The sequence below is a fragment of the Alosa sapidissima genome, chromosome 12 (assembly GCF_018492685.1).
Source record: "Alosa sapidissima isolate fAloSap1 chromosome 12, fAloSap1.pri, whole genome shotgun sequence".
Lineage (NCBI taxonomy): Eukaryota > Metazoa > Chordata > Actinopteri > Clupeiformes > Clupeidae > Alosa > Alosa sapidissima.
Window position 1 is genome coordinate 20220239 of NC_055968.1, and position 27302 is coordinate 20247540.

Consider the following 27302-nt stretch of genomic DNA (forward strand, 5'->3'; position numbering starts at 1 on the left):
AGGGTGAGCGAGAGAGAGACGACAGTCAATTCACTCGCATTTTGGATCTCGTCGACCTCAAACCAAGAGTAGGATAAACACCGGAGGAGCGCAAGATAGTCAACATAGGGTAAGGTAGCCTCTAAGCATGTCAGTAATATGTGCTATTTACAAAAAAATACTAGCTCAGTCTGCTGGTTAATTATTGGTTTTATTTTGAGTCGTTGTGTCGCCACAGCCTTCAAACTTAGACCACATTGTTTCTTCGACGAGAGTCGAGAGTAAATTCTTGTCAAGCATAATTGCACGCGATGCGCATAAAACAGTAAATAAAACAGTAAATTGCTGTTATTGAATAGCCCATTTCGGTTATCCTTTGGGTCTTTTAGTGGTATCGCATTTGTCTCATAAACATTAGGTTTGTTGCTTTTCTATATAAACGTCGAGGGTTTGCAGAGGGCTAGAGCTTATTCAAGATAGAACGGTCATGTGGTGAGAATTTTGCCTTTGGGATCGGAACAGCTGCTCTCAAGATTGTTTGCTGGATATATTTAATGTAATTCCCGAAACGAAAATAGAGACATAAAAATCCTCTCTTGGCCATCCAACTGATTCATCAAGAGAGAACAATTTGTAGATGTTCCAGTTGGCTGAACCGCACAAAAAGCTCTGACAGATGGTGCCAACGTGATGGTAAAATGCCTCGGCGCACCGGTTACCGGGTTCCATGAGAACGCGTTCTGCGCTCACCTGCAGCCCGCGCGGGTCTCATACGGATGTGCACGAGATTCACTGAAAGTTAAGCGTGCGGCATCGTTTTGCCAGCAGAGCACATTGGCAAGCTTTAGTTATTACAGTTAGTCCATGTGTATAAATCACATTAACGCTCGAGTCAGATGGGTCACCGCGCGCACTGCGTTCACTGACATGACGAGGCTGTAGTGTGGGCTGAAGGCAATGTGTCTATGTTATGTTAATGAACAGCTTTAAAGCGTATTTTGGTGTGTGTGTGTGTGTGTATGTGTGTGTGTGACCAAGCATAAGAGCGTAAAATGTTTGTTTTTTTTCTTATAATGACTGGCCTATTTAATCTTCTTGTTCTGTTTCACAGAAATAGTGTGACATTCATATATAGCCTATGGTTAAACAGCTTTAAATGAAACTGATGTTAACCCATTAAAATAATGATTTCAGTGATAACTAAACAAGACTGATAGCTCTCCCCTACAGATATTGATGGAGCATGTCAAGGAGATAATGGACTTTTAGGCATATTGAGTAAATGCCCTTCGGTGTGACTAAGATTGAATTAAGTGTCTGTATAGAATGCATAATGACAGATTGTAAATACCTATTGAGAATGTATTAAATGGATGGGCACCCTATTCTCCCTCAGTTGTTCTGTTCCCATTGCTGTCTGACCACACTTGAGATGTCTGGCATGCAAAAGTGGGCTATTTTTAAGAGCATCTCGTTTGAAACAACGATTTGCCATTTGGAAGTGTGCGGCCACTCATCGTCCTTCTCTGAGCTGGCACTCGTGAATCACCGACACCATCTCTCACATCGCATCGCCTCTCTTCTCGCTCTCGTGTTCTCTCAGTCCTTCTTCTCGCACAAACTCATCTCTCATTGTTTTGCTATTTATTTGTCTCTCACACACACACGCAGGCAGACGTGCACACACACACACACACACACATATACACACACAGTCTCACAATCCCTTTCTCACCCACCTACACTCTCTCTCTGTCTGTCTGTCTGTCTGCCTCCCTCTCTCTCTCTCACACACACACACACTCACACACAACACACACACACATAAACTCTGCCTCCAACTCTCTCTCTCTCACACACACACACAGACACACGTTCTCAATGGCATGTCGTCATTTATCACTCTTGTATTCCCTTTGCTTCCCTCTCTTCCTACCCACCTCCACCTCTCCCGGACTGCACGTCTCATCAGTATGATGCACATGTGAGGCCAGGGCCCTCTTTTCAACCACACTACATGATAGACCCCAAACCCAACTTGAAGCACACACGTGCCGAGCTGAGGAGAAAAAGAAGCGTGTATGTGCCATGGAGGCAGAGAAATAGAGAGGGGGGGGGGGGTGGTGCTTGAGAGCATCAGAGGGAGAAAAAGAGATGAAATGGGGTAAAGATGAGAAGAAACTGAGAACATGGTTTGTGAGGGGGAGAGATGGGGGAGAGGGGTATTTGTTTTAATATTGATGAGATGGTGTTAATGTGAGCTTAAGTGCTGTGGAGAAGACAGCATTATCCTTTTCCTTCACAGTTGTCTCCCCGCTGAAAAGAGCAGGGAGATGAGTAGCAGGCGAATTGCAGAGTGAAAGGGGAGATCGGGCAACAAAGTAAACAAAATGTCTCATGATCAAACGCTCCAAATGTTTTCTTTGTTCCCAGGCGAAGTTTTGGAAAAAAAGAAGTAGGACAAATTATGAAAATAAATGGAAGTTTGTATCGTTTCACATCCCTTTGGTAAATACCCCAGTATGGATCAGTTAGGCACAGATGAGTACACCGGTGGATCTGCATAAGACTGAAGCTCACTTCGTTTGTCTTCTAATTAACGGATTCTGTTCTAAAACTGAGGCTGTTTTAATTGTCTGTAGATGTTCAGATCAGAGAAAGTAAATCAATTATGAATCATATGCATGGAGGTACAGGATATTTGTGTGAGCATACAAGTGCGGTAGTTGGAATCCATTAAGGGTTTGTTATAATGTATCTGGAAGGAAGTTTAACATGAGACAGAAACAGTAATGACTTGTGAGTTGCAGTTGTGTTCCGCGTAAATAATTGTTGTATCAAAGGCAAGCATTGCAATAAACAAAGCAATCTCTCCCTCTCTTTCGCCCTCTCTGTCACTCTCCCTTTCTCCTGTCTTTCCATCCCTCTCTCACTTACTCCAAATGGGTAATTACAGAGCATTATTACTGATAAAGAAATGGCGGCTGGTCAATTATTGATTTCTTGATTGATTTGTGATGTGTATCTCTGTCTGTTCTTGTACTATACCCTCAATGCCCCTAATAGTGTCATAATATTCCAAGGGTAAAAATATCAATATTAACTTTTAAGAGACCCATTTAAAAACCATCAGTTTAGTCTAGACTCACATAATCCTTGTCAAAGAAACCCCCTCTTGCTGTTATCTGGAGTGAGAGGCAGCAGAACAAAGAAAAAGGATTAGAAAGTCTAATGGCCGACAGAGAACTGACCACTTGGATTGTTATCATTAATGAAGCTTTTTAGCGTTACTATATTTAGTGAACGTCTTGAAAGCACACGTACATTGGTCGCCGTTGGATGTTCCGAGTCTTTCCCTCAGTCACTCTCCTCTCTATACGTACATTGTGTCTCCTCTAGGTCAAAGAGATTAATAAAAACATTAATTAGTAAATAAAAGCTGAATTGTTTCAAATAAGTCTCTGACTGTCCCTTAAATCTGGGGCAGGTGACCCTGTACACCTCTCAAAAAGGGGTAGAGAAAGGGCCAGGACAAAAACGAGTGTGTGAGAGAGAGAGAGTGATGAGTGGAAGGGCGAGATGGGCAGGGGATAAGGGATGAATTATAATTGTACATTTTCAGTCTCGTTAAGTTGGCGACAGCTCTCATCGCATCAGGCTTCAAAGATCGATGGCTCAGACATGACTCTACTGCTAACGAACCTCTGATCGTTAAACTTTTGGGCGAGAAGGGTAGAAATTAATTAAAGCATTTATGGGTCCAATTAATCAACCCTAGGGAGATCCCCTCTTACCTCTGCTTTGTAGTAAACGGGAAACAGGCCATTTTTCTGGAGGGCACATTCCTCCCTATATAGGCTGATGGAGAGAGAGTATTTGACCCCTTTGAAGTGCTGCACAACAGTGAATTCTCTAAAGAGAGAACCTCTTCAACCCAAGTGCTGGGTCATGGTCTTCTCTCATCTTATAGATCTATTGCCCAGTCTAACCTCATTTATTCCTAATCATTCTGTACTACAGAACGACTGCCACTTCAGAAAAATAATGTAAAGGCCTTTTAACTGCATGTGCTGTACCTTTTATCCAACGCACAATTTCCTTAAATCTGCAGGACTTAAATGGTGTGTCCATTTCAGGTTCAGAGACTTTGTATCAAATATTCATTGTATGGTGCTTGACACGAGCGCATCTCATGGTCAATATGTATTTTTAATGTAGTCTAATTGCAATTTGCCATGAAATAAACAATCACATATCACCAGCATTTAATCATTTATGACTGCATCAAGGTTGTTAAGAAAACAGCTGTTTGTGCCAGCCATGCATAACAATAGAGTGCATTAGTATTCTTGAAGGAATTAATGTTGTACTGGCGTGAAAAGCCTTTATTTGTTTTTGCCTTTTTTTATATAATTTCATACTTCACTAAGGAGATTACAGTGGCAACTAATATTCTGTGCTATTGATCTCTAACGTGAATGAGATGGGGGAATTTGTTTTTCTGTATAAAACAGCTTGTACAACTATGCCTTATTGGACTACATTCAACATGAAAAGTACCACAGGCAAAACATGACCACATTCATGCTATTTATGAAATTATCATTATACAATTTGCCATTGAGTCGGTGTTTGGGTTGGTAAATGTAATTATATGTATACTAGTATTTATGCAAGTACACTGTAATAAGTATTGTAGACCTATTACTTATTACATGTGCGAGTACACTGTAATGAATAAGTGTAGTTATTAAAGGCTACTTACTTATATGTGACTGTTAACAGAAATGGGACCAAACCTTCCCATTCATATCTACTGGTAGATTCCTTTTATCCTGAGGGCAAATTCAAAAATGCCTGGTACACTTGATCATGATTACACAAAAAAACAACATTAAATATTAACAACAGTCCGTAGACTCTAATTAGTGTACCATGAAATTACATCTTTTTTTGACTGTCTTCATAAGCTCTACTTCCTCACCTAATTAAAGACAAAGCTGATTACTCTAATCATGTCATCCAATTATCTCTCCTTTCAGGGTTCTACTGAAAACGATGGGAGTCCCTCAGCTTATGTGCACCGTATGAACGTTTATGGGTGAGAAAATAGAGGAAATCCAAAGAAGGGAGGTGAGGTACCATCAAACCTTAATGATCCATGGGCTGTGTGAGGGAATTAGGATGAGATCCCAGGAAGAGAGCAACAGCGGCAGGAAAGAGACGCGGGAGCGAGGATGAAAGAGGGAGTCAGCCAGTCATCACCCGGCGCCGCCTGATTGCATCACCTGTAGCCATCCTGCTGGATAAGTGAGACAGCCTTGTACTATGACCTCCCCAGCGGCGCTGCTGCTGTTTCGGCTGCTTCTTGTTGGCCTGTTTATGTGTTCGGAGGTCGGGGGCGCCGGCTCAGTGCTCCCAGCCGCGAGCAAGCGCTCCCTCTCTCGCGTGCCGCAGCAGCCGCCATTGACTGAGGCTGAGCGACTGGAAACTCGGGCCGAACTAAGAGGTTTAGGCGCCGCACAAAATGAAAACTTCTCGGCACATCTGAAAGACTCGACCAGTCGCGGCCCCGGGGTGGAAGTGGAGTCAAGGGCCTGTGAAATTGAGGCGCGAGCTAAGCTTTTGTCAGGCAGCGCGGACAGCTCTCTGGGATCCCCTGCCCGTGCACACTCCGCACCTCACAATGAAACATCAAACGAGAGCCCGCGTCCGACCCAATCAGAGAGACCTCCAGGCGCCGTCCTTCAAATCAGAGACACCCCAGCGTCCCCCGCCACGGTGGAAGGGGCCTCGGGAGGCACGCTGGGTTATAATACATCAGCAAGTCAAAGTGGATTAGCCGATGATGTCCTTGCAACACCCCAAATCCTCTCGGATACCGGGGCGCACGGAGATGCCACGGCAACAGGCAGCCATGTTCTCCGGCTGCGGCCCGAGGTGGGTGGGAATGATGGCGAGGAGACCGTCGGCCCTTGGGTGGGCCCCTCGCCCACAGACAGCGGCCACAGTGGATGGGGCATGGTCTTTGAGGGGACGGGCGAAGGAAGTGGCCAGGGGCAACCCCGGTCGCGAGGCCGAAGGAGCTGGATCTGGAACCAGTTCTTCGTGATTGAGGAGTACAGCGGGCCGGAGCCAGTGCTGATTGGGCGGGTAAGACCCACTGTGTCTTTCCTGCTGTCTGGTTGCATGGCAGTAAACGTGATGGAGTGTGTTATTCGAGTTGGGGGAGGTGTAAAAGTTTCAGCGAAAAAGCAGTGGTAATATTTTATGACTTCATAATCGAAGTGCGTAAACTCATTTTCAGGACTTCCGCGGGAAGCTCTCAGGGGAAGTGGAAAATGAGTTGTATTTCAAAAATGTAATAACAAGCAAATCGTGGCTATTTGATTAGTTTGGTCCCACTATGCCACTAAACTCAGTGTATGGCAAGGGAAAAAAATAAACTGATTTATATGTAGATATGGCATGGCAGTGTATCCAATTACATGCCTTGTGGATACCCATAAGCAACTTGTACACAGATGAGAAACAAGCTCTGTTGATGGATCGTATTAGCTGCAATTGTGGCTTGGACTCCTGCCAAGTCAGTGGAGCAGCCTACTGTATTTTAAGCTGTTTGGAATCTTACCAGCGTTGTGAATGCCTTATACATTTTTAATTCTTCTTCCTGGCTGTCGGACTGTATGCCTACATATCGTTACGGGGGGGGGGGGACTCATCCAGTAGGCTGAGATTTATGCCTGTTTGTTTGTTCCCGTTTGGCATTGTGTGAAGATACAGGTGGGGGGGAAATAGCTTGCGTTTTTGTGTTTATTTATTTATTTATTTATTTATTTATTTATTTATTTATTCATTGTTTGTCCAGAGATTTCACGGCTCTCCCAAGCACTTTGCTCATCAGAGCGGTGATGTCAGGGCCTCGTAACAGCCTTGTATCACACAGATTGCTTAGGATCGTTTTATTGAGCTGTGATCTGAGAGTGGGCTTAACTTGATATATCAACATGCTTGGAGGGGTTGGAGGAGGGGGGTATTGCAGGGATGCGGGGGCTTTCAGAGGCCGGATAAAAGTAGAGTCTGTTGAATGAGTGGAGCGGAGAATCCCCAGTAGTGGGGAACCAAAGGGGAGATATGCACAGACCGAAGATGAAAATAACACTGCAAATGAAAGTGTGAAGATGACTTAGGGAGAGAGAGAGAGAGAGAAGGACGGAGGTGGGGAGGGGGAGGGCATTTTGGTTTGGTTTGGAAAGAGAAAAAGAAGAGGAGGAGTGGGAGTAGCCTGCTGGGAACTTCATCAGAGATAATTTCTAACATTTTTTTCCCTTTTCTGTTTTGTTCATATGGACTGGATTAATTTCATCCCCACAGTGAAAATATTTTACCGTATGGGCTGATGCACAGCAGGACTGAGTGAGCAATTAGAGAAACTAAGAGAGAGAGAAACAGAGGGAGGGAGAGAGAGAGAGAGAGAGAGAGAGAGAGAGAGTGAAAGAGAGATGGAAGGAGAGAGAAAGAGTGGGAGAGGAGAGTCAGAAAAGCATAACAGATGACAGAGAATGTGGAGGATGAGCAAAACAGAGAACGTCTGAGGAGACTGTTGAGGACTCAAGGCAAATGTGAAGAAACTGTAAGCACACAGAGAGCAGGTTGGACTGCGAGAGGTCGAGGCAGGGGCTGAGAGATGGGGGGGAAGGCTGGTTTGAAAAATTGAGCAGAAAGTGGAGTGGAGGCAGGGAGTTATGGACCGCGGTGATGGGAAAATCGAAGGGGTTACAGGAGTTAAGTCATCACTTTATTCTACCACAAATCCCCGGGGCAGAAGAAACAAGGCATCCCAAGGTGTGTTTTGGGCTGGCAGTGAAAGGAAAACTCTTAGCAAGACACAGACAGGATAAGCAGGGGAGGGATCAGTAGGGATATACTGAGCAAGCGTATCTACTAGGCATGTGTTTATCTCCCTAGCATCCTGAGTTAGCGTTTTTTAGCATTTTGTTCTCTTTGGCCATGTCTGAGTGATTCCTCCCCACTGTAAACTGGCACGCCTGAGTCTTTCAGTGGGCTAACCAGCCCTCCTTCCCCCCACCCCCCATCCTGCCAGATCCAGCTAGCCTTAACAAATTAGCATGCACGCTGACACGTTTGGCTAACTCCCACGCATCATGCAAAGGGGCTCTCAGGCTGGCTGCTACAGTGACTTCTTCCGCAGACCATGAACACACGAAGGGCAGAAAAGGCTGCAAGAACATGATGACGTCTCACCACCTGGGATTGGCCGGGAAAATATGCACAAGCAAGCGGGACAAACACATGATGACTGGAGGGCCATGATACACACTGTGACTCACAGTTTTAATGCGGACGCATAGGGCCACAGAGAGCTTCAGTGGTCGCCTCCATACCTACACAGCACACACACACACACACACACACACATACACACACAAACGCACACACAAGGGTATAGAGTTGCTGTGTGTCTCTCTCAGGGAATCTGGCAGCAAAGTGTTCTCTCCCTGACTCAAAGCTAGGTCATCTTAGCCCTATCCTGAGATCAGTCATGTGAATCCTTCGAGCCATGTAACCTCACTGAAATGGTCTTCACTGTGACCCCTTGGCTTTGAAGGTGCTGCATATCCTCCGTTTGGAGCGGCAAATGGCTCTTTTTAAAGAGGCGAGAACATTAAGAGAATGAAACATGCATGGGCATTTCACCTTGAACTGCGCTGGGAAGCTGAATCGGGGGGCCCCCAGTGTCTTAAGTGAATGCAAGGTGAGGTTGGGGAGAATAAAAATAGCATCTTCCCACCTGTCTGTTACCTAAAGCCTTTCCCTCCTGATGTAGTTTTTTCCTGTAATAATTTATATTTCAATTAATTATTTAAGCAACATCATAAAGATACTAGAATAATTTTTATCATTATAATAATTATTATTGTTAGGCTACTACTCGATTAGTATCAGAACTTGTGTTATTAGTCATATTATTCTTGTAGTTGGAGATTAAATTATTAATTTATTGATTTATTTAGCATAAGTCAAATATGACCATACTCCTCATCAGCCATCCTCATCTCCTCTGCCGTTGTTCTTTTTCACTAATGAGTCTCCACCTGATGAACTGTGAAATAGATTCCATTTTAGTCCCTATACTTCTCTTTGGCTTCTCATCCTCCCACAGAAGTCAGACCATTTTTACACACACACACACACAGAGAGAGAGAGTGAGAGAGAGAGAGAGAAACAAACAGACACAAACACTTACACAGAGACACATGCACAGAGAAAGAGAGAGAGGGATAAAGAGAGAGAGAGATACACATGCACACACACTTGCACACACATTGCCGAGTGCCAAGCCTGGTGACAGCATCTGCAAATACCACATGTAGCTTCCACTGTCTAATACTCCATTTATCCCCCACCCCCCTGCATATAGCCTGCTAAACAGTTTGATGCATGTAAATGAAGAGATTTTTTTATCCAGCTAATCCATTGATCTAAATATACGTGCTGTCACATTACAGTGTGTGTGTGTGTGTCTGTGTGTGTCTGTGTGTGTCTGTGTGTGTGGAGCCTGTGATGCTGAGATTGTTGTGCGCCCGAGATAGCCAGGTGGCCATAAAGCGTGGAGAGAGGGGGAAGAGAAAGAGAGAGCCACTGGAGAGGACAGGAGATGCAGGAAGACCGCACTACTCAGTCAAATTTCAGAAATGCCATCTTCCGTTACTGCGAACAGGGCTTCGGGCGCCGGCTGGATGGACTGCTTATGTCTCCACTTTTTTTTTTGGGGGGAGGTCTGCAGTGCAGCGCATGAGTCAGTCTCAGGGGGGTTGAGTGTGTGTGTGTGTGTGCGTGCGAGTGTGTGTGCGTGTGTCTGTCTATGTGCGTTTGTGTGTTTGTCTGTCTGTCTGTGAATGTGTGTGTGTGTGTGCGCGTGCACATGCGTGCATGCGTATGTGTGCATGAGAGAAAGAAACAAAGAAAAAGGGAGGTTGTGTGTGTGTGTGTGTGTGTGTGTGTGTGTGTGTGTGTGTGTGTGTGTGTGTGAGACTGATAGAGAGTGCATGAGAGAGGAATATTGCATGTGTGTCAGTGTGAATGTGTGCATGTGAGTGTCAGTGTGTGTGTCTGTGTGCGTGTGTCAGTCTGTGTGAATGTGTGGGTGTGTGTATGTGGCTTTGTGCATGTTTGTGCGTGTGCGTGTGTGTGTGTTGTGTTGTGTTGTGTTGTGTTGTGTGTGTGTGTTTGTGTGTGTGCGTATGTGTGTCTATGTGCATGTGTGGCTGTGGGTGAGAGGAGTTGAGATTCTCAGCTTGGAGAGAGAGAGAGAGAGAGAGAGAGAGTGAGCTGAGGCTGAGGGCTGTGTAATCTTCTCAGCTTTCTCTCCCTGTCCGTGGGCTTTTAGCCTGACCCAGCTCAGCAGCAAGATCTTAATTCCCCCAACATGCAGCAGCCTCCCATGCTAGCAAAGCAAGGGAAGGAAGAAAGAAAGGAAGGAAGGATGGGAGGATGGAGGAGGGGGAGAAGAAAGAGGAGAGGATGTTAGTGGAGTGGACTGTCTGACACATATACGACAGAGGTAGAGAGACTGCCACAAAGATGGAGCCAAGCGCTACATTAGGGTAGGAGGGGGAGAGCGATGGCAAGTCTCCTGGAGAGAATGAGGAGTGGAATCTTCCGGACAGACGGAGACACAGACTAACTGAGAGGGGAAAAGATAGAGGCAGGCAGATGGAGAGCAAAAACATGGAGGCAAACAGATGAAGAGAGGTAAAGAGAGGAGAGCGAGAGAGAGAGAGAAAGAAAGAAAGAAAGAAAGAAAGAGGAGAGTTAGAGAGAGGGACAGAGAGAGAGGGAAAGAAAGAGAGTTGGAGAGATACACAGATGGATGTGCAGGCTGTCAGAATGTGTGTGTATGTGATTTCAATTCCATGTGCCACCCACACGTGTGTTTTTCTCTGTGTGTGAGAGTGTGCACATGAGCATGTGTGTATGTGTGTCCATGCATGTGTGTGTGTGTGTTTGTTCATGTGCACGTGTGTGGGGTTTGTGTTTGTGTCCTGTGTGTGTTCTGTGTACATGATGCCACACCTGAGTGTTTCAGGGTGATTCTCTACATTTGTGTGTTCATGTTCCAAACAATCCCCTAGTGGCCGGCCTGGTCCAGTGAGTTAATTAGCGCCATGCCTCATCACTCACGGAGGTCCCAGTTGGTCTCCACACACCTGGTGCATTTCACTGTGGGCTGGACCGGATGGACAGCACGTCTCAAAGCTGAAAAGTTTCCAGAACTTTCCGCTCTGTTCGTTTGAGTGCATTAAATGCTCAAATTAAAGGGACACCAGGCAACGTTTTCGTGTTAATTAATCATCTTCGTAAGTCGGTATATGGTTAAATGACTCATTACGGGGCGAATGAAGGCTCTCTCGCCCGCCCCTACTGCCTGTAGGAAGAATATCCCACTTGCAAGTTCGGTGTATCCTACCCGCCGACCGAAGCAGGATCAGTTTACAGCACAGAGGGAGGCTAACGAAACGCTAGAGATTGTTGCAAACGTGTGTATAATGGCAGAGCCTGCGAAGAAGCAGCGAAAACCATTGACAGAAGACGCAAAGAAAAGGAAAAGAGCTTCAGACCGAGCGAGGGGGAGTTTCGTAGAGAAAAAGCATCAGGCTTGCCTGGTGTCCCTTTAAAGTTTCTCCAGCACTTTTGCGAAGCCCCAAGGTTTAGTCCACTATTATTTAGGGTTTATAGATTGTTCGATTTTGTCTGGCGCTCCTAATTGAGGGGATCGATTCGGTGATGCCTCCTCTGTTCATTTTCCTTTCTGTCTTTCTCACTCTCTCGTTTCTCTTTTTCTCCCCTGCTGTCTCTTTTCCAAAGCTTCACTCAAGTGTGGACAAAGGTGATGGCAGCACAAAGTATACTCTGAAAGGGGAAGGGGCCGGGTCTGTGTTTGTGATTGATGGGCGGACGGGCAACATTCATGTCACAAAGCCCCTGGATCGCGAGGAGAAGGACCAGTATCGTCTCATCGCCACGGCGACTGACCATCAGACTGGACGTGCCCTGGAGCCATCCTCGCAGTTCATCATCCGTGTGCAGGACATCAATGACAACCCGCCCTTGTTTCTGGATGGGCCATACAGTGCTACTGTACCGGAGATGGCCAACATCGGTACGGCTGCCCTCCTATTACAGCCAGCCAGGGCTGCAACTAATTAGTTGTTAGGTCTATTCATTTTGTCAGCATGCCACACAACATGTTGAGTTTACTGTCATTGGAGAGTAAAGAAAGCTGGAGGCAGAACTCTATTTCTTTATTAATTGATTCTCAAATTATTGGTAATTAATTCAATAGTTGACAACTACTTCATTAATCATTGCAGCATTGCAAAGAACATACCAGAAACCCACCCTAATTATGTCTAAAATGTTTACCAAGTCAGTTTTCATTAGAACAAATCACAAGCATTGCAATGGCTATATGGCATGAATTATCTGTATCAACCACATCCATCTATGATCTTATTGTCTTTTTTATTTCCTTTCATGCGTATATCTATCCATCTCTCTAGCCCAGCGTTGTGGCTGTATTTCCTCTTTGAAAGCTCATGAACCGCATCGTCCATTATCCCTTACATATCTCTCTCTCTCTGTCTCACAGGCACATCTGTAATCCAGGTGACAGCAACAGATGCAGATGACCCTACGTATGGGAACAGCGCTAAGCTGGTGTACACTCTCGTTCACGGCCATGAGTATTTCTCAGTGGATCCGCAGACAGGTGGGCCTCCTGTTCCTGTTTCTCCCCTGACAAAAATATCCACGTGTACAGCACAGCGAACACATCTTTAGACGCACGTCGGCACGTTGATTTCTGTACCAATTGATAAAACTGACACAGATGGATGAGGCTGTCACATCCCCCACTGCTTCTTTTTCGCCGGATATTCACAGCGCTTTTAGAAGATCACAGTAAGAGTTGGTGAAAGAGGTTTTTCTCTTCCGTTTTTATCCTCCTCATCCTCCTCTTCTGGCTCTGCAGGTATCATCCGCACCGCTGTGCCGGAGATGGACAGGGAGACGCAGGACCAGTATCACGTCGTCCTCCAGGCCCGAGACATGGGGGGCCACCAGGGGGGCTTGACGGGCACCACCACCGTTACCGTCTATCTGAGCGATGTCAACGACAACCCTCCGCGCTTCGCTCACAGTGAGTGTCCTCTTCCGGGGGGACTGTTGCACCTGCCTCCCCCTCACGTTAAAACGTCAAAATGGCTTCTCCTTTGTGCCAGTTTTTTCGTCATCTCTCTCTCTCGCGCGCGCATTATTTGTGTTTGCGAGGCTGCTGTGTGTCTCCGTATCAGCATGATGTAACCTTTGGTAATGGACTCCCTCGGTTCCACTGCCTATTTTCCCCCACGTACTTTGTCAAAGAGAGCACTCTCTCTCTCTCTCTCCTCTCTCTCTCTCTCTCTCTGTCTCTCTGTCTCTCTCTCTCATTCACTCCTTTCCCGAAGTGTCATTGTGTGAATGCATTATTCCATCTCTCCGAGGGTACTCTCCAAAGAGTCCGGAGTTGTATGAAATGAAGCATTTATTTTACTACAAACGGGAACAGTGCTTCATTATTGTTGCGCAGTTAGCATTCTCCAGGCTGCCTCATTATGCGTACATTTCGAGGCTGCTATACTAATCAGCGTATTCATCCCTGGGCTGTGACAAGAAAGCCGTGGCTTTGTCTAGCATCACATGGGTACACCGCACACACACACACACACACACACACACACACACACACACACATATACACACACTGCAACGGAAAGAGCGTCAGGGAAACAACAAACATAAAAAACCCCAAGAAACTCCAATTAGCCCCTTCTTGGAATGACAGCATTTTTTGGTAGATTGCCTTTTCATGTGACTATGAATGAGCATGAGTGTGCAAACGGGAGCACGAGCCCACACAGGCTTCTGTAACAGTAAATGAAAGGGAACAGCTTAGTCAGCCATTACCACCAGCATGTATCCAGGAAGTGCTAACAAGAAACACACATTCAATATTGATGCAGTCATGTCGCCAGGCCCTTCAAGCAAAAAGTCAGGATCCCTGAGTGGTAATTATCGCCCCGAGGCACCGTTTGGATGTCCATGTGCAGTAAATGTCATCGCATGTTGGGGGGATGTAAGACATGGAGGCACACATGTGAGGGATGTCCCCGTGCGTGTGATCTGTGAGCACGGCCCGGGCGTCGCTCATGCATCGCGGGCTCGTGTGGAGCGCGCTGTCATCTCCTCAGCCTGGTGTCATAGCAGGTGTCAGTTTCTGCCCTGCTGGAAGCCATATCACCAGTACCAACCCCCACACACACACTGCCCGTCACACACAGACACACACACACACACACACACACACACACACACACACACACACACACACACACACACACACACACACACACACACACAAACACAGACACTCCAACTTGCCTACTTCTTATGGATCAAGAGTCTTGCGGACGTGAACCCTGCTCAGTGACCCACATACAGCTGTCCTCTGCCTCTCCCGAGCCTGGACCGAGCCTCTCCCCCAAAGTGCTAAAAGCATACTGGGGTGTTGAGTGGATGAGTGTGTGTGTGTTTGTATGTGTGAGTGTGGTGTGTGTGTGTGTCTGTGTGTGTGTGTGTATGTGTGCGTGTGTGTATGTGTGTGTGCATGTGTGCATGGGTGTGTGTGTACATGTGTGTGTTTGTGTGTGTAATCAGTTTGTCCAGTTCCTGAAAAGATTTCGTAATGATTCGATCGCCAGCATGCATGACCGCAGGGGTTATCAGAGGGCCTAACTCTAATAGGAGCCCTCATTTCAGCTCATTAATTGAAACTATACATCACTCCTGATGACTGCACCCTCCCGTGGTGGAGAAAAGTCCTCTTTGGACGTCGTCTCCCCGTGAACACTACTCTCTCTTCCAGCGTCCCACACTGCTCAAAGTAATTAGCCGAATGACGGATGTTATCTGCTTCGTTTTTCGTCTCGCTCGCTGTGTGTTTTTTTTTATCTCCGAGATCAAAGTGATAACTCTCATGATGATGACTAGGATGATGATGATGGTGATGGTGATGGTGACTGCAGCGACGAGGGTGGCACAGGCGATGATTATGAAGAGGGTAATGAGTGTTGACTAATTGCCAGGTCTCTCCGTCTGAATGTCAGTCAGGCGTCTTTCCCCCCCCACTGAAAAACAGAGACGGATAATATCAGTCTCTTCCCATACTAGGGAGTCTCTAATCCATTCTATTAATATTTCATCTAAAGTTCAGCGCTTTCTGCTTCAGTAGACAGCGAAAAAAATCTCTGCAGAAAATAACGCTTCAAGACATACAATACATCTCTCTCTGTCTGTCTCTCTCTTTCTCTCTTTCCCTGTTGCCCCCTCCCTTGCTCTATCTCTCATTCTCGCTCACACGTTCCCCTCCTCTTTCAATCTCTGACTGTCGCACTCTCTGGTTTTACTATCTTTCTCCCTCCTCTCACAGCCCATCTTTCTCTCTCTCTCTCTCTCTCTCTCTCTCGCTCTCGCTCTCTCTGTTGTTGTATGCACTGTTAATATACAGCTCTTCCAGCCATATTGTATTCCCAGAGTGCAATGGACTTTTATTAGCCTTTATATCTCCCTCTTCTGTACTGCATTAATGAAGGTCGTGACTTATTAGTTGACAAGATTGCCCTGGGTAAATCAAACCAACCAGCATCCGCCCCCCCCTGCTGCCTCCAGCTCAGTCTACGCACTAATGATCAAGGGTCCGTGTTTGTGACATAAACTGGGATGCTAACACATGAGTGAATCTTTCACACACACACACAAACACACACACACACACACACACACACACACACACACACACTAGGCCACGTGCAGCTTCTCAGGTGTAGGGCCAAAGCTCTTTCATCTTTTCTTGTGCTCACCTTTTACCTGCCTGGCTCACTGTTTCCCTTTGTTTTTCTTTTCATCTTTTCTTCCCTCTGCCTCTCCCTCTCTCGCTCTCCCCACCTCCACCCTTCTGCACTCTGTTGTGTTATAAGGTGTGTGGTCATTCTCGGTGTCAGAGCTGGCCATGCCAGGGGTGGAGGTCGGCCATCTCTCAGCGACAGATGCTGATCTGGAGGAGAATGCCAAGCTGGAATATTCCATTGTGGATGGCGATGGAGGGGACACGTTTAACATCAGTGGACTAAACCAAGAGGCTGTCATCATACTAAACAAGGTGGGCAGCAGGGTAATGAAACAGGAATCTGTTTGTGTGTGTGTGTGTGTGTGTGTGTGTGTGTGTGTGTGTGTGCGTGTGCGTGCGTGTGCGTGTGCGCGTGTGTGTGTGTCTATTTGTCTGTCTGTCTGCCTGTCTGCGTGCTTGTGTGCATATGTGTGGAAAATTAAATTAAAGTGGGATGATAGCATGTGTGTGTTTTTGTTTGTGTGTGTGTGTGTGTGTGCGTGTGTGTGTGTGTGTGTGTGTGTGTGTGTGTGTGTGGACAATACATGTGCATATGTGTGCATCCTATGCGTCTGTCTGTTGGTATGAAAGGCTTTTGAAAGGTATGACTCGCAATGTCAAAAATAAAGAGCACTGTTCTGTAGATGGCTATTGATATTCTTCAGAAGGAGGGAGAGGGTAGCGGAGGGGAGAGGAGAGGAGTAAAGGGGCAGGCGAGGGAGGAGGCGATTAAATAGCTCATACAACTCCACACCTAATTGAAATGTTAAGCTGATATCCTGCCACCAAACACATTGGAGCAATTTTGACGCCCAAAATAAAACTCAACCTGTCACTCTTGGAGGCCTGTGGTGAATCCTTATGAGCAGACATACAACGCATCCTCCAGAAGTCTGTTCATTTAAACAACAATGCTAGTGAGATTGAAAATGTGCATAAAAAGAACTTGGCGAATTCATGTGAAGCTAATTGAAAAAAAAAGATGAATTCCCACCTCTTAGTTGAATTGAAATAACTAAAGCGTAAAATGAGAAGTAAGCTATTTTCTGCCCTGATAAGTACTTACAAAGACAGTGGTTCTGTGGCAGTCTGTCTTTACTGCAGTGTTCAAAGGTATGCATATTTAATGTGTGTGTGTTTTGAATGTCTGTTGAAATGACAGATGGAGACAATAACAGAAATACAAACAGCAAATCAAGACAATGTCAAAAAAACAAAAGAAGTTATTGATAACAGGCAACAAATATGAGAGTTAGGGAGAGAACGAGTTAAAAAAACTGACTCGAGCGATGTGACAGCAGAGAGAAGCCGTGAAAGTGGAGGGAGAAGAAAGGCGAGGACGGCCAGCAGTAATGCACCAGGCTGGAAGAGAGAGGCAGCGCAAAGGAGATTTTGATTAACATGTACTCCTTGTATTGATGGCAAAGCCTTTCATCCCTCTTTTTGGAAATGCGGTACCCCCCCGCCCCCCTCCCCTCTGCTGTATCTACTGCTGCTGCTGCTGCTGCTGTTGCCACCGCTACCATCACTGACGTGCTTCTGAAATGATACAAGTAATTCTCTCAGTTCTCCCAAATGTGCTTTTTTCACCCTTCTCTACCCAGGTTCTTTGTTTTCTTTGAAACCTAAGTGTTGCTCTTACTTACATTAGAGCCACTCTGTTGTCTGTGTTCAGTGGGGCTCTGCTAAGGCAATGGAAATTCAAAGACACATGCCCATGATCTCTGAAGTAATGATCTGTAACTTTTACTTCATTTTTGAGCTTGGGTGCATTGGGAATATATTATCTTACCATCCCTGCAACATGACAGATATGTACTCATGCTGACGTTGAAAGTAACATATAGTGAGATACAGACACATACATGTACACACGCGCACATATATATGCTGTATACTATGTACTATAAATGCAAAATCAGCAGAGAGAGGAGAGTTCAGAAACGAAACTCTCTAAATCCGTCTGACCACTTTTCTTTTAAATGAGCATTCTTGATCAGGCTCCTATAGGTTTTTGACTACAAATTAATATTTCAGACCAGGAAGAGAGTGGTATTTGGCGAGTTTTGGAGCTAAATTATTTGATTAATGTATACTATGTGTGAAGAGCATTCACTCACAATCGTTATCACATTTTTTATGGAGGTGGCGTTTAGAGGCTTTTGCATCTGAAATCGTATACATATACATATATAAACTTACACAAAATAGGTAGAAGATTCACAACATTCACCATTAATGCGTCTGTGTTTTATACGATGTATATAAACAGTCTGGTGTTGTTGTAAAATCTGTACGTCTGTGGTACATGTTGATGTGTGTGTTGTAGGCAGTGGATTATGAGAGGCGCAGCTCGTACTCTCTCACGGTAGAGGTCCAGAACCCCACGGTCGATGCTCGCTTCCTGCGGAAGGGCCCCTTCAAGGACCGCGCCATCGTCCAGGTGACCGTGCTGAATGCAGATGAGCCGCCACGCTTCTCGCGTTCGCGCTACCGTCTGGACGTGACGGAGAACTGCCCTCCGGCTTGCGCCGTGGGCCGCGTGGCTGCTGTGGACCCAGACACGGGCCAGAGCAGCAACATCAGGCACGTTCCTGACCCAATACACACACATACACACCCACACACACACAAATACACGTACACATATTACACACACACATACACGCACATACACAGACACACATTCACACACACACACACACACACACACACACACACACATTCACACACACACATACAAATATGCATACACATACACGCACACACACACACACACAAACACATGTGTACCCCCACACACGCCATCAGGCACAAACACCACAGTACTTACACTGACATATACTGCATATAGATGAATATGTGACCTGACATATGCACATGCATTATACATCATTTAGAGTACAAATATGCATACACAACATGTTATAGTCGCAGTAATTATTGAGCACACGTACTGTACACTGTTATAGACAGTAGCACTGTTATACACAGTAGTGTGTCACACACACCCATATACCCATGCTTACACTGCGCAAGACATTTTCAAGTACACCTTACAAACACCTTGTAAACTCTCTCACACACAGAAGCATACAAGCACAAAGAAATACACGCGCTTGCACATAGATATCCGGCACGCAAACAATATGATGTGCAACACGGTGCTGCAAAATGCATTTGAACTCTAGTGACCTTTCTCCTTGATTTTCCAATTTCGTTCCCACCTCTTAGGTATTCCATTGACCCCGAGTCTGACCCTGAGGCCCTATTCCGCATCGCCCCGGACCATGGCCTCATCACCACGACGATGGAGCTGGATAGGGAGAGAGAACACTGGCACAACATCACCGTCATAGCAACACAGAGAGGTAGCTAGCCAGTATACCTCACACAGGCTGTAGGGCGATTTCCATAATGCTAATAACATTTCCCCAAATTAACCTTTTTTTGTTGTTGACAGTTTTGTGTGTGGGTGTTTTCCCCACCACATTTCCCCTTTAGCCAATTAAAGTGCAAATGACAAAAGAGAACTATGTTTCCTTAGTCAGGGATTTGCTTTTTGTTCTTTCATGAGCAGGGTCCCTGATGCCTTTTGGTTTTTTTGTTTTGATTTTGTTATCCTTGTTTATTGTACGGTCGTTCGGTGCTCCATCCTGAATGGGGGGAAATTTTGAAAAACGGTTAAGCCGCGGAACTTGGCAAGCATGATTAAGTGACCTCTCTGTATTCATGTATTCAACAAAGTTGTGCCACTGTGCAAAAAAGACACTCGGGTGATACTTTCTTTTCTCCATATTTTATACATTGGAAATTCCCAGCCCAAAGATACTTTGAGTTGCGGTCTCACAGGCAGTGCTCAACTAAACAGTTTAGCATTGAACTCGCTGTGTCCGTGTTGTTGTACTCCTTTGCAAGGCCTCCACCCACCTCCTTAAAAGTATTGAGTGAATTCCCCAAATAGCATCAGTCCCCATTTAGGCTGATATTTGCCATGTGCTCAGTCAGGACTAGTAACGTTGGGGATGAAAAGAAGACCTGAGAACTGCTACCATCAAGTAGTCTGAGCTTTCATCTGATGAGATTGTTACAGGACGGTAAACATTAGTTTTGGTATAAGTGGACATGGCTCTCAGGATTATTCACCTTACCCTGCAGTTTATCGCATAAAGTTATATTGCTATTAATAGTCGTCCGTTTATGATGACAGATGTTCATCTCATACATATTGCAGACTGTTTTGCCCAGCATCCAGTGGGACCTCGGTGGAAAACAGATTGATTTGGGCAGTGTGGTGTGTAACGGATTCTGCCTTCTATTGATTTTATGTTTTCCTCATTAAATATACAAAACTGGTTGGGTCTATATTTCAGACGTAGGAACTACAGTGCATTAACAATTTGCCATCGAGATCATGTTGAGTGTACATCAATGATCAGCATCCAGCTTATATAACAGTGTTGTTGTGACATCCGCCACACAAGGATGTGTGTTAGTTGTAAGAATCTGTCACAGGGTCTGCCAGTGTAACGGCAACACTCCGTTTCAGACAACCCCAGCCAGGTGACCCGAGTCGGTGTTGCCATCGAGACACTGGACCTGAATGACAACGCCCCCGAGTTGGACAGGCAGTACTCTGCAGCAGTGTGTGACTCCAGCAGCCCTGGACAGGTAAGTCTCTCACTCCCCTCCCTTCTCCCTTTCTCTCTCTCTCTCTCTCTCTCTCTCCTCTCTCTCTCTCTCTCTCTCTCTCTCTCTCTCTCTCTCTCTCTCTCTCTCTCTCTTTTTATCTCTCTCTGTCTCTTTCTGTCTAAACCTCCCACTCTTCTCCAGAAAGATGGACAAGTGAAGCTGACACTTGCAGCCCACCGGGGTGCCGTCTTAATGATTTCAGATCAGCAGCTTCTTTAGCGGTTCAGTGCCGTTTGACTGCGACGGCACGTCTGGGCCTGACACGCTGCTTGTTCACAGCCTGTCAGACTGTCCTCCCTCCCTCTCTCTCTCTCTCTCTCTCTCTCTCCCTCTGTCTCTCTCCCTCTCTGGCACCGTTTGTTATCTCAGCACCGCTGCCGCTGCCAAAGCTGATGGGGAAGGAGCGGGCACTGCGCTGGTGAATGCATGTCACTGCCGTGATGTTTTACTCTGACTGATTCTGCTGCTGTCCTCCCACCTATATGTCTTTGTGTGTGTTTGTGTTTTATGTTTTGTGTGTGTGAGTGTGTGTGTGTGTGCATAATATGCACATATTATGCGTATGTATGTATCTGTGGTATGTGTGCATTCATATATGTGTATATGTATGTGTGTGCGTATATGTGTATGTATCTGTGGTATGTGTGTGCATTCATATATGTGTATATGTATGTGTGTGCGTATATGTTTGTTGGTTTGCATGCGTGTGTGTGTGTGTGTGTGAGAGAGAGTGCGTGTACGTGTGTTGGTGTACATGCGTGTGTGTGTGTGTGTGTGATCGTGTGTGTTGCGTGTCTCAGGTAGTGCAGGTGCTGCACGCCGTAGATAAAGACCAAGGCGGTAGTGACTCACCAGTGCACTTCAGCATTCCCTCTGGATCCAGCACGGCTCTCAACTTCAGCATCAGAGAGAGGGGAGGTGGGCTCTTTTTCTCTTTCTCCCTCTCCCCCCTACCTGCCCCCCCCCCACTCCGCCACCTCTCCCCGTCTCTCTTTGTGTCTCTGCCATCTCTCTCCTCACCTCCACCTGTTCCTTCCATCCCCACTCTGAAGGCGCGGTAAATTATTTGTGAGATCTCTTCTTCATCCATAGACGCACTCGCTTCTCTTTCGTTTTTCCCTTCTATTATTCATGTCTCCAAACCTCGGGGCCCTGTTTGTACTGTACACCCCCCCCCCCCACACACACACACACACACACGCACACGCCGCATCAACCACTCAGCTAGTGCTTCTGTTGCTGTGATATGACTTTTCCCTTTTCGCTCACCTGTCCCAACCTGTATCCCCACCCCCCTCTTCCCCTCTTCCCTCCCCTCCCTCAGGTCCTGTAGCCAATCTGGTGCTCCTGACCGCCCTAAAGCCCCGCTCCAGCTCCTCCTCATCCTCCTCCTCTTCGTCCTCCTCCTTGCACACCCTGATGGTCCCCGTGGTCACGCAGGACGGGATGTCCGACCTGAGCAGCACGTCCACGGTGACGGTGGTGGTGTGCCCGTGCCTGAGTGGTGGCATGTGGGTGGAGGAGAGGAAGCGGCATGCCAGGAGTGGCGAGAAGCCCAGGCCGCCAGTGCCGGCCGCCGCCGCCGAGTGGGAGCGACAGACCGTGTGCCTGCCCGTCCCGTCCACCTCGCCGCTGCTGGGTTTCAGCTCGGCCGCCATGTTGGCCATCCTGGGTTGTGCCTCCACGCTCCTTGGTGAGTTTGTGCGGATTTGCTCTTGTTTGTTTGTTTGTTTGTGTCATTTTGTTTTTGTTTTTCACCAACAGGTTCACCGGCAGGTTTTCAGTCTGGCAGTTTGGCAACCCTTTCAATGGGTTTGTTTTTGTAGCTGTGTTTGTGTCATGGCTCTCTTTGCCCCCTGCCTTTGCCCTCATGTCTGGTTGTCGAGAGTCCTCTGAGTGATTTCTTGGCTGCAGAATGAGTGCCACTTCACATTTCTGTTTCGGAGCGTCTGTTTGTGAAGTCAGCTCTCTGTTCCCATGTCGCCCTGCAACCCCCCCCCCCCCCCCCCCACACACACACACACACACACACACCCCTCCTCTCCATTTTGTATTGTGTTCTCATATGTCATGCTCACCAGAAAAATATGAACACAATATGAGCAGCTCAATCATTTTTTTACGACTCCACAGGGTACATGCATAATCGAAAGGTGCATTACAATTCATGTTTTTATATAGGCATGATTTACAGTTGTGTATCACATTACCATGTCCCCCCTGTGATTGTGTGCATCCACCCCCCTCCCCCCATCCCCCAGTGGTGGCAGCTCTTGCCTTGTCCCTGCGCCGGCAGAAGAGGGACGTCCTCTCGACCACCGAGGAGGACGAGATTCACGAGAACATAATCACCTACGACGACGAGGGGGGAGGGGAGGCCGACACGGCCGCCTTCGACATCCTGGCGCTGAAGAGCGCTCCCCACAGCGTGCTCAAGGGCCACCGGCTCCTGGATAGCAGGAACATGTAAGTGGAAAAAAAAACTGCTGAGGGTTTTTTTTTTAATTATTATGTTTTTTTTTTATTCCAGAGGGATTGGAGGAAAGAGAGAGAGGGGGGAGAAAGAAAGGCAATTAGGAGAGAGAGGAAAGAGAGAGTGAGAGAGAGAGAGGGGAGAGAAATAAGAGGGAGAGGGGGGATGAAAAATGGAGAGAAAGAAAGACAGAATGAGAGTTACAGGAAAAGAGGGAGGGAAAACATAGAATGAGGAAAAAAGAGAGGGACACAGAGAGGTAAAGAGAGAGAAAGAGAGCAATGATGAAATGAAAAGACATTCCTCTGGGGAACTAAGTCAGCTCACCCCTTCCTGTCATCACATGTTACTTTAACCCCTGGCCATGTACCTGTGCTGCAAACAAATAAATTACAACAACCCCCCCCCTCTCATTTTCACGTCATACATTTCCCCTGTTTTCACTCTTGCATTACTTCCATTCTACTGTTATTTATTCTCTCGAATCCCTGCTTCCAAACACAATTACCTCCTCTATTATGGAGCAGAACACATTCATTAAAATGGAAATGAACTGAGCTTCCCTATTAAGGCTGACTGCACTCATCTGTGTTCAATTGATCCAAACTGAAGTGTTTACCAGAGGGACACAATAGACGACAAGCACGCTTCTCAGTTTTTGTCGTACACCCTAAAACCAATACTGTCAGGGAACAAGAAGAACATCTGAGTGCAATGACAGAAACAATGTCTCCTGAGATATTGGTGCGTGTGTGTGCCAAGCAAATGTTTCATCCAGAATAATGGATGGGAGTCCGATTCTGAGCTGTGTGCCTGCCTCTGGCCCACAGGTACTCCCAGCACAACCTGGACAGAACCTACAGTTGGAGCCAGAACACAGGCATGGACCCTCGGCGTCCGGGGTCGGCCCCGATGTACGGCCGCTTCTGCTACAGCATCCACACCTTGCCCGTCATGAAGAACAACATGGGGCCGTTCAACACAGGCCTCGACTTGGCCAAGTTGCCTTACGGTCTCGCTAGCAACCGGACTGATCAAACACTGGTCATCCAGACCCAGGGGAACTACGGCCTGATAGATCCTGGTTCCATCTGCATCAGACCAGCGGGTCCTAGTAGTATGGATGGGTCAGAACACAAGGCGGCGGAGGGGTCCACCGACAGCAATCTCAAAGAGAGTGAAGGAGGAAGTGAAGCCACCTCTGATAGCCAGATAATTCACCAGGATCAGGTGGGTGGGAAGCTGATTTACGCAAACTGCATGTGAAGGTATACGTTACTGTATTCAAACCTATCTCTAATAAGACAGTTCATCTTATAATGTTCATTTCTGCCGTCTTTCACTTAAATCCTTGCGTTTACATTCTGAATATCTTTCTTCTGCATACCCTTGGTGATTAACAACTTTCCTTTGCTTGCTTTCAGCTCTCGGATCAAACTCTTATTCTTACGAGCTCCAGCCAGAACGGTTCTTGCATAGAGAACAACAGCACTTCCTCCCTGAGCCAGCCGGAGGCCTCTCCCCAGTGCATAGACACGACCACGTCCAGCACTCTGCTGCCACCGGTGCCGCCAACGGCCACCGACGAGTCGTCCTCAAAGGCCACGGGCTCTGACAAATACACGGACAATATCATCCACACCAACGTCACCCAGAACTCTGTCCAGCTCGAGAAGCCACATCGAACAATGGAGGGAACCCTGTACAGAGGGGCAGGGATCCCCGCCACGAGCACTCCGACATACTCCGAGAAAGTGGGCATGCTGAGCGTGTTTGCTGTAGGGGGGAGGGATTATGCCCCGCAGGTAATGGTGCCGTTCCCTGGAGGCATGTTAGGGTACGGAGAAGGGTGGGGCTTGGGAAGGGGCATGGCTGCCGCCAGGGGTGGCGCCAACACTAGCTCGGATTTGACCAATAGGATGGGAGATTTCCTTCAGCATCGCTTGGCTCAGGTAACCTTTGACCCCTTACAGCCACCCTACGATTCGGTGCAGACGTACGGCCTGGAGGGAAGCGGCTCGCAAGCAGGCTCCCTGAGCTCTTTAGAGAGCGAGGGAGACACGGAGCTGGAGTCCGCCGGCAGCATAGAGGAGTGGGGGCCAAAGTTCGACAGGCTGGTGTCCATTTACAAAGAGAGGGAACAAGAAAAGGAGGAGGCGAAAAAAGGGAGGGAAAACGGAGAGGTGAAAGAGGAGGCATCTGACAAAGACGAAACGGAAGATCCGGAGGGAAAGGGACTTAATGACAAACCAAAGGTGGAGCAGACAGTCACAGGGGTGCAAATGGAAGACGATCAAGGTGAGGGGATAGAACTTTAAAGGCAAGGAAGAAAAGCGGATAAAATGAAAGAGAGTGTGAAGCAAGCGAGCGAGTGTGTGAGATGGAGGGAGGGAGGGAGAGGGAGGAAAAGAGGGAGAGAGGGTGGGAGAGAGAAAAAAGAAAGGGGGGTAAAGATTTAAGGTAACAGTGCACTGAGGTGAAGTTCTTCCAAAGGCAATAAGAGTTTTGAAAACTTGTGTGCACAACTGAAGACCAAGGGAATATTTTAGACTTTAACAAGCACAGAAAGGTATGCTAGTGCAACACCCCCCCACACACTAGAAGTTAGGGTACACACACCATACAAGTTACAGGTTCAGTCACTTCTAGACCTCTCCTGTAACAGCAATGTGAATAATTTACTTTAGCACTCAAAGCCAAAGTTATGAGACATCTCATTTCTGAAATATTGATTTCAGAGCCCAGCAAGTTGCATTGGAAAATAGGCCTCATTAAAAATGCAGGATATCTGCCATATTAATATTGATGTATTAATAAGAGTATTCTCTCTCCCCGAGCAAGTCGAGAGAGTGCGCACTGGCTGAGATGACTCAATGACGCTCTAAATCGGTGACAATCGAATTCGAAATCACACATCAGATGCAGTCGCGCTCGCTATTTCGTGCATGGGTGACCAAAATATTGGCAGGGAGAATGTGCGCTGGTAACAGTCCTCTTTCTTGTGCTGTGCTAATAATCGCTCAGTACAGAGCATCAGACTGGTGCTTTCAGTAAGAGACCCACCCGAGAGTTGGCATGTAGATATGGCACTTATAATTGTTCATACAGTAGTCAAATTGATGACACACTATGCAAATGTGACCCCCTCCAAGAAGATGACCATTTTGTAGTAAGAGCACCTGTGTTTTCCTATTGTAAACTCTGATATGGACTGTGTACTGTGTATATGTAAATACTAATCTTTTAAACGCAATGATGACATTGTGATAATTGTGAAGGAGAGAGGGGAAATGGTGTGGAAGAAGTGTATCGGTTGCTGTCTTTAGATTGCCAGATTATGTGTAGAATTTGAACCAACTGAAACAAATATACAGGCTTATGCCATGTTGCAGAATGGATTTGATCTTTTTCTTTGTGGGCCAGGGGAAACTGAATGAAGACCATTGTCAAACAAAACTCCAGTTTGCTGTTGAACTGTAAAGCATTAGTAGTCTAGAGGGTGTGCTGAGAGACATGACTTCTTTGGCTACAGTTAAGCTTATCCATCCAGTGGGCAAAACTATCTATTTACAATCAATAAGCTGTGACCATTGCATCTTTTTATATCCGTCATTGCTGGATCTGATGCCATTATTCCCGATGTTGTAATCCAATCTAAGACCATTCCTCTGTCAGTACCTTCAAGGCAAAATAAAATTTCTCATCTTCTGTAACAAATTAATGAGATGTCTCAGAATTGTCTCTGTGGATTTTTTTTGTCAGAGAGTGTCAGGAAGATAGCCTTTCATAATGTGTTCAACATTCAACTGTGATCAAGGACTGCAAAAGTGGATTTATTTGTCGTTACGCATCAGGAAATAGCCTTTCACAGTGTATTAACAATCAAGTGTGATCAAGGAATGTAGAGGTCAGGATACAGTCAGCCACAATCTGAATCTCTTTACTGGAATCCCATTTTAATTAACTGAAAACAGATAGCAGTTCAATCACTGTAAGCTCCTATTTAATAGGGATTTCAATATACTGTTGGTGTTACAGGTCACTGCCTATGTGGGCTGTCTTCACTGATGGCTGCCTGATTTTGCCAAAAACATACAGAAATGCTTCAATTTACACTGCTGTGGGTGGGGACCAATTTAAACATGTAGCTCA

General features: G+C 46.5%; 1 protein-coding gene across 1 annotated transcript; it reads left to right on the plus strand.

Moving 5' to 3' along the window:
• LOC121678252 (cadherin-11-like) lies at positions 1-26852 on the plus strand. The gene is made up of 14 exons (XM_042057620.1): positions 1-109; positions 5022-6132; positions 11869-12163; positions 12653-12772; positions 13034-13201; positions 16077-16258; positions 18315-18571; positions 19220-19356; positions 20535-20656; positions 21478-21595; positions 22002-22370; positions 22939-23143; positions 23981-24380; positions 24575-26852. Exons 2-14 carry the CDS (start codon positions 5308-5310, stop codon positions 25466-25468), a joined length of 4092 nt encoding a protein of 1363 aa, XP_041913554.1. The 5' UTR covers positions 1-109; positions 5022-5307; the 3' UTR covers positions 25469-26852.
• The last annotated feature ends 450 nt before the right edge of the window (positions 26853-27302 follow it).

Bases quoted from the DNA above. Each gene is read 5' to 3' on its own strand.
- LOC121678252 (XM_042057620.1), top strand. From the start codon at position 5,308: ATGACCTCCCCAGCGGCGCTGCTGCTGTTTCGGCTGCTTCTTGTTGGC. The intron at 20,657-21,477 runs GTAAGTCTCTCA...TGCGTGTCTCAG, and splicing joins ACTCCAGCAGCCCTGGACAG to GTAGTGCAGGTGCTGCACGC. The intron at 22,371-22,938 runs GTGAGTTTGTGC...CCCATCCCCCAG, and splicing joins TTGTGCCTCCACGCTCCTTG to TGGTGGCAGCTCTTGCCTTG.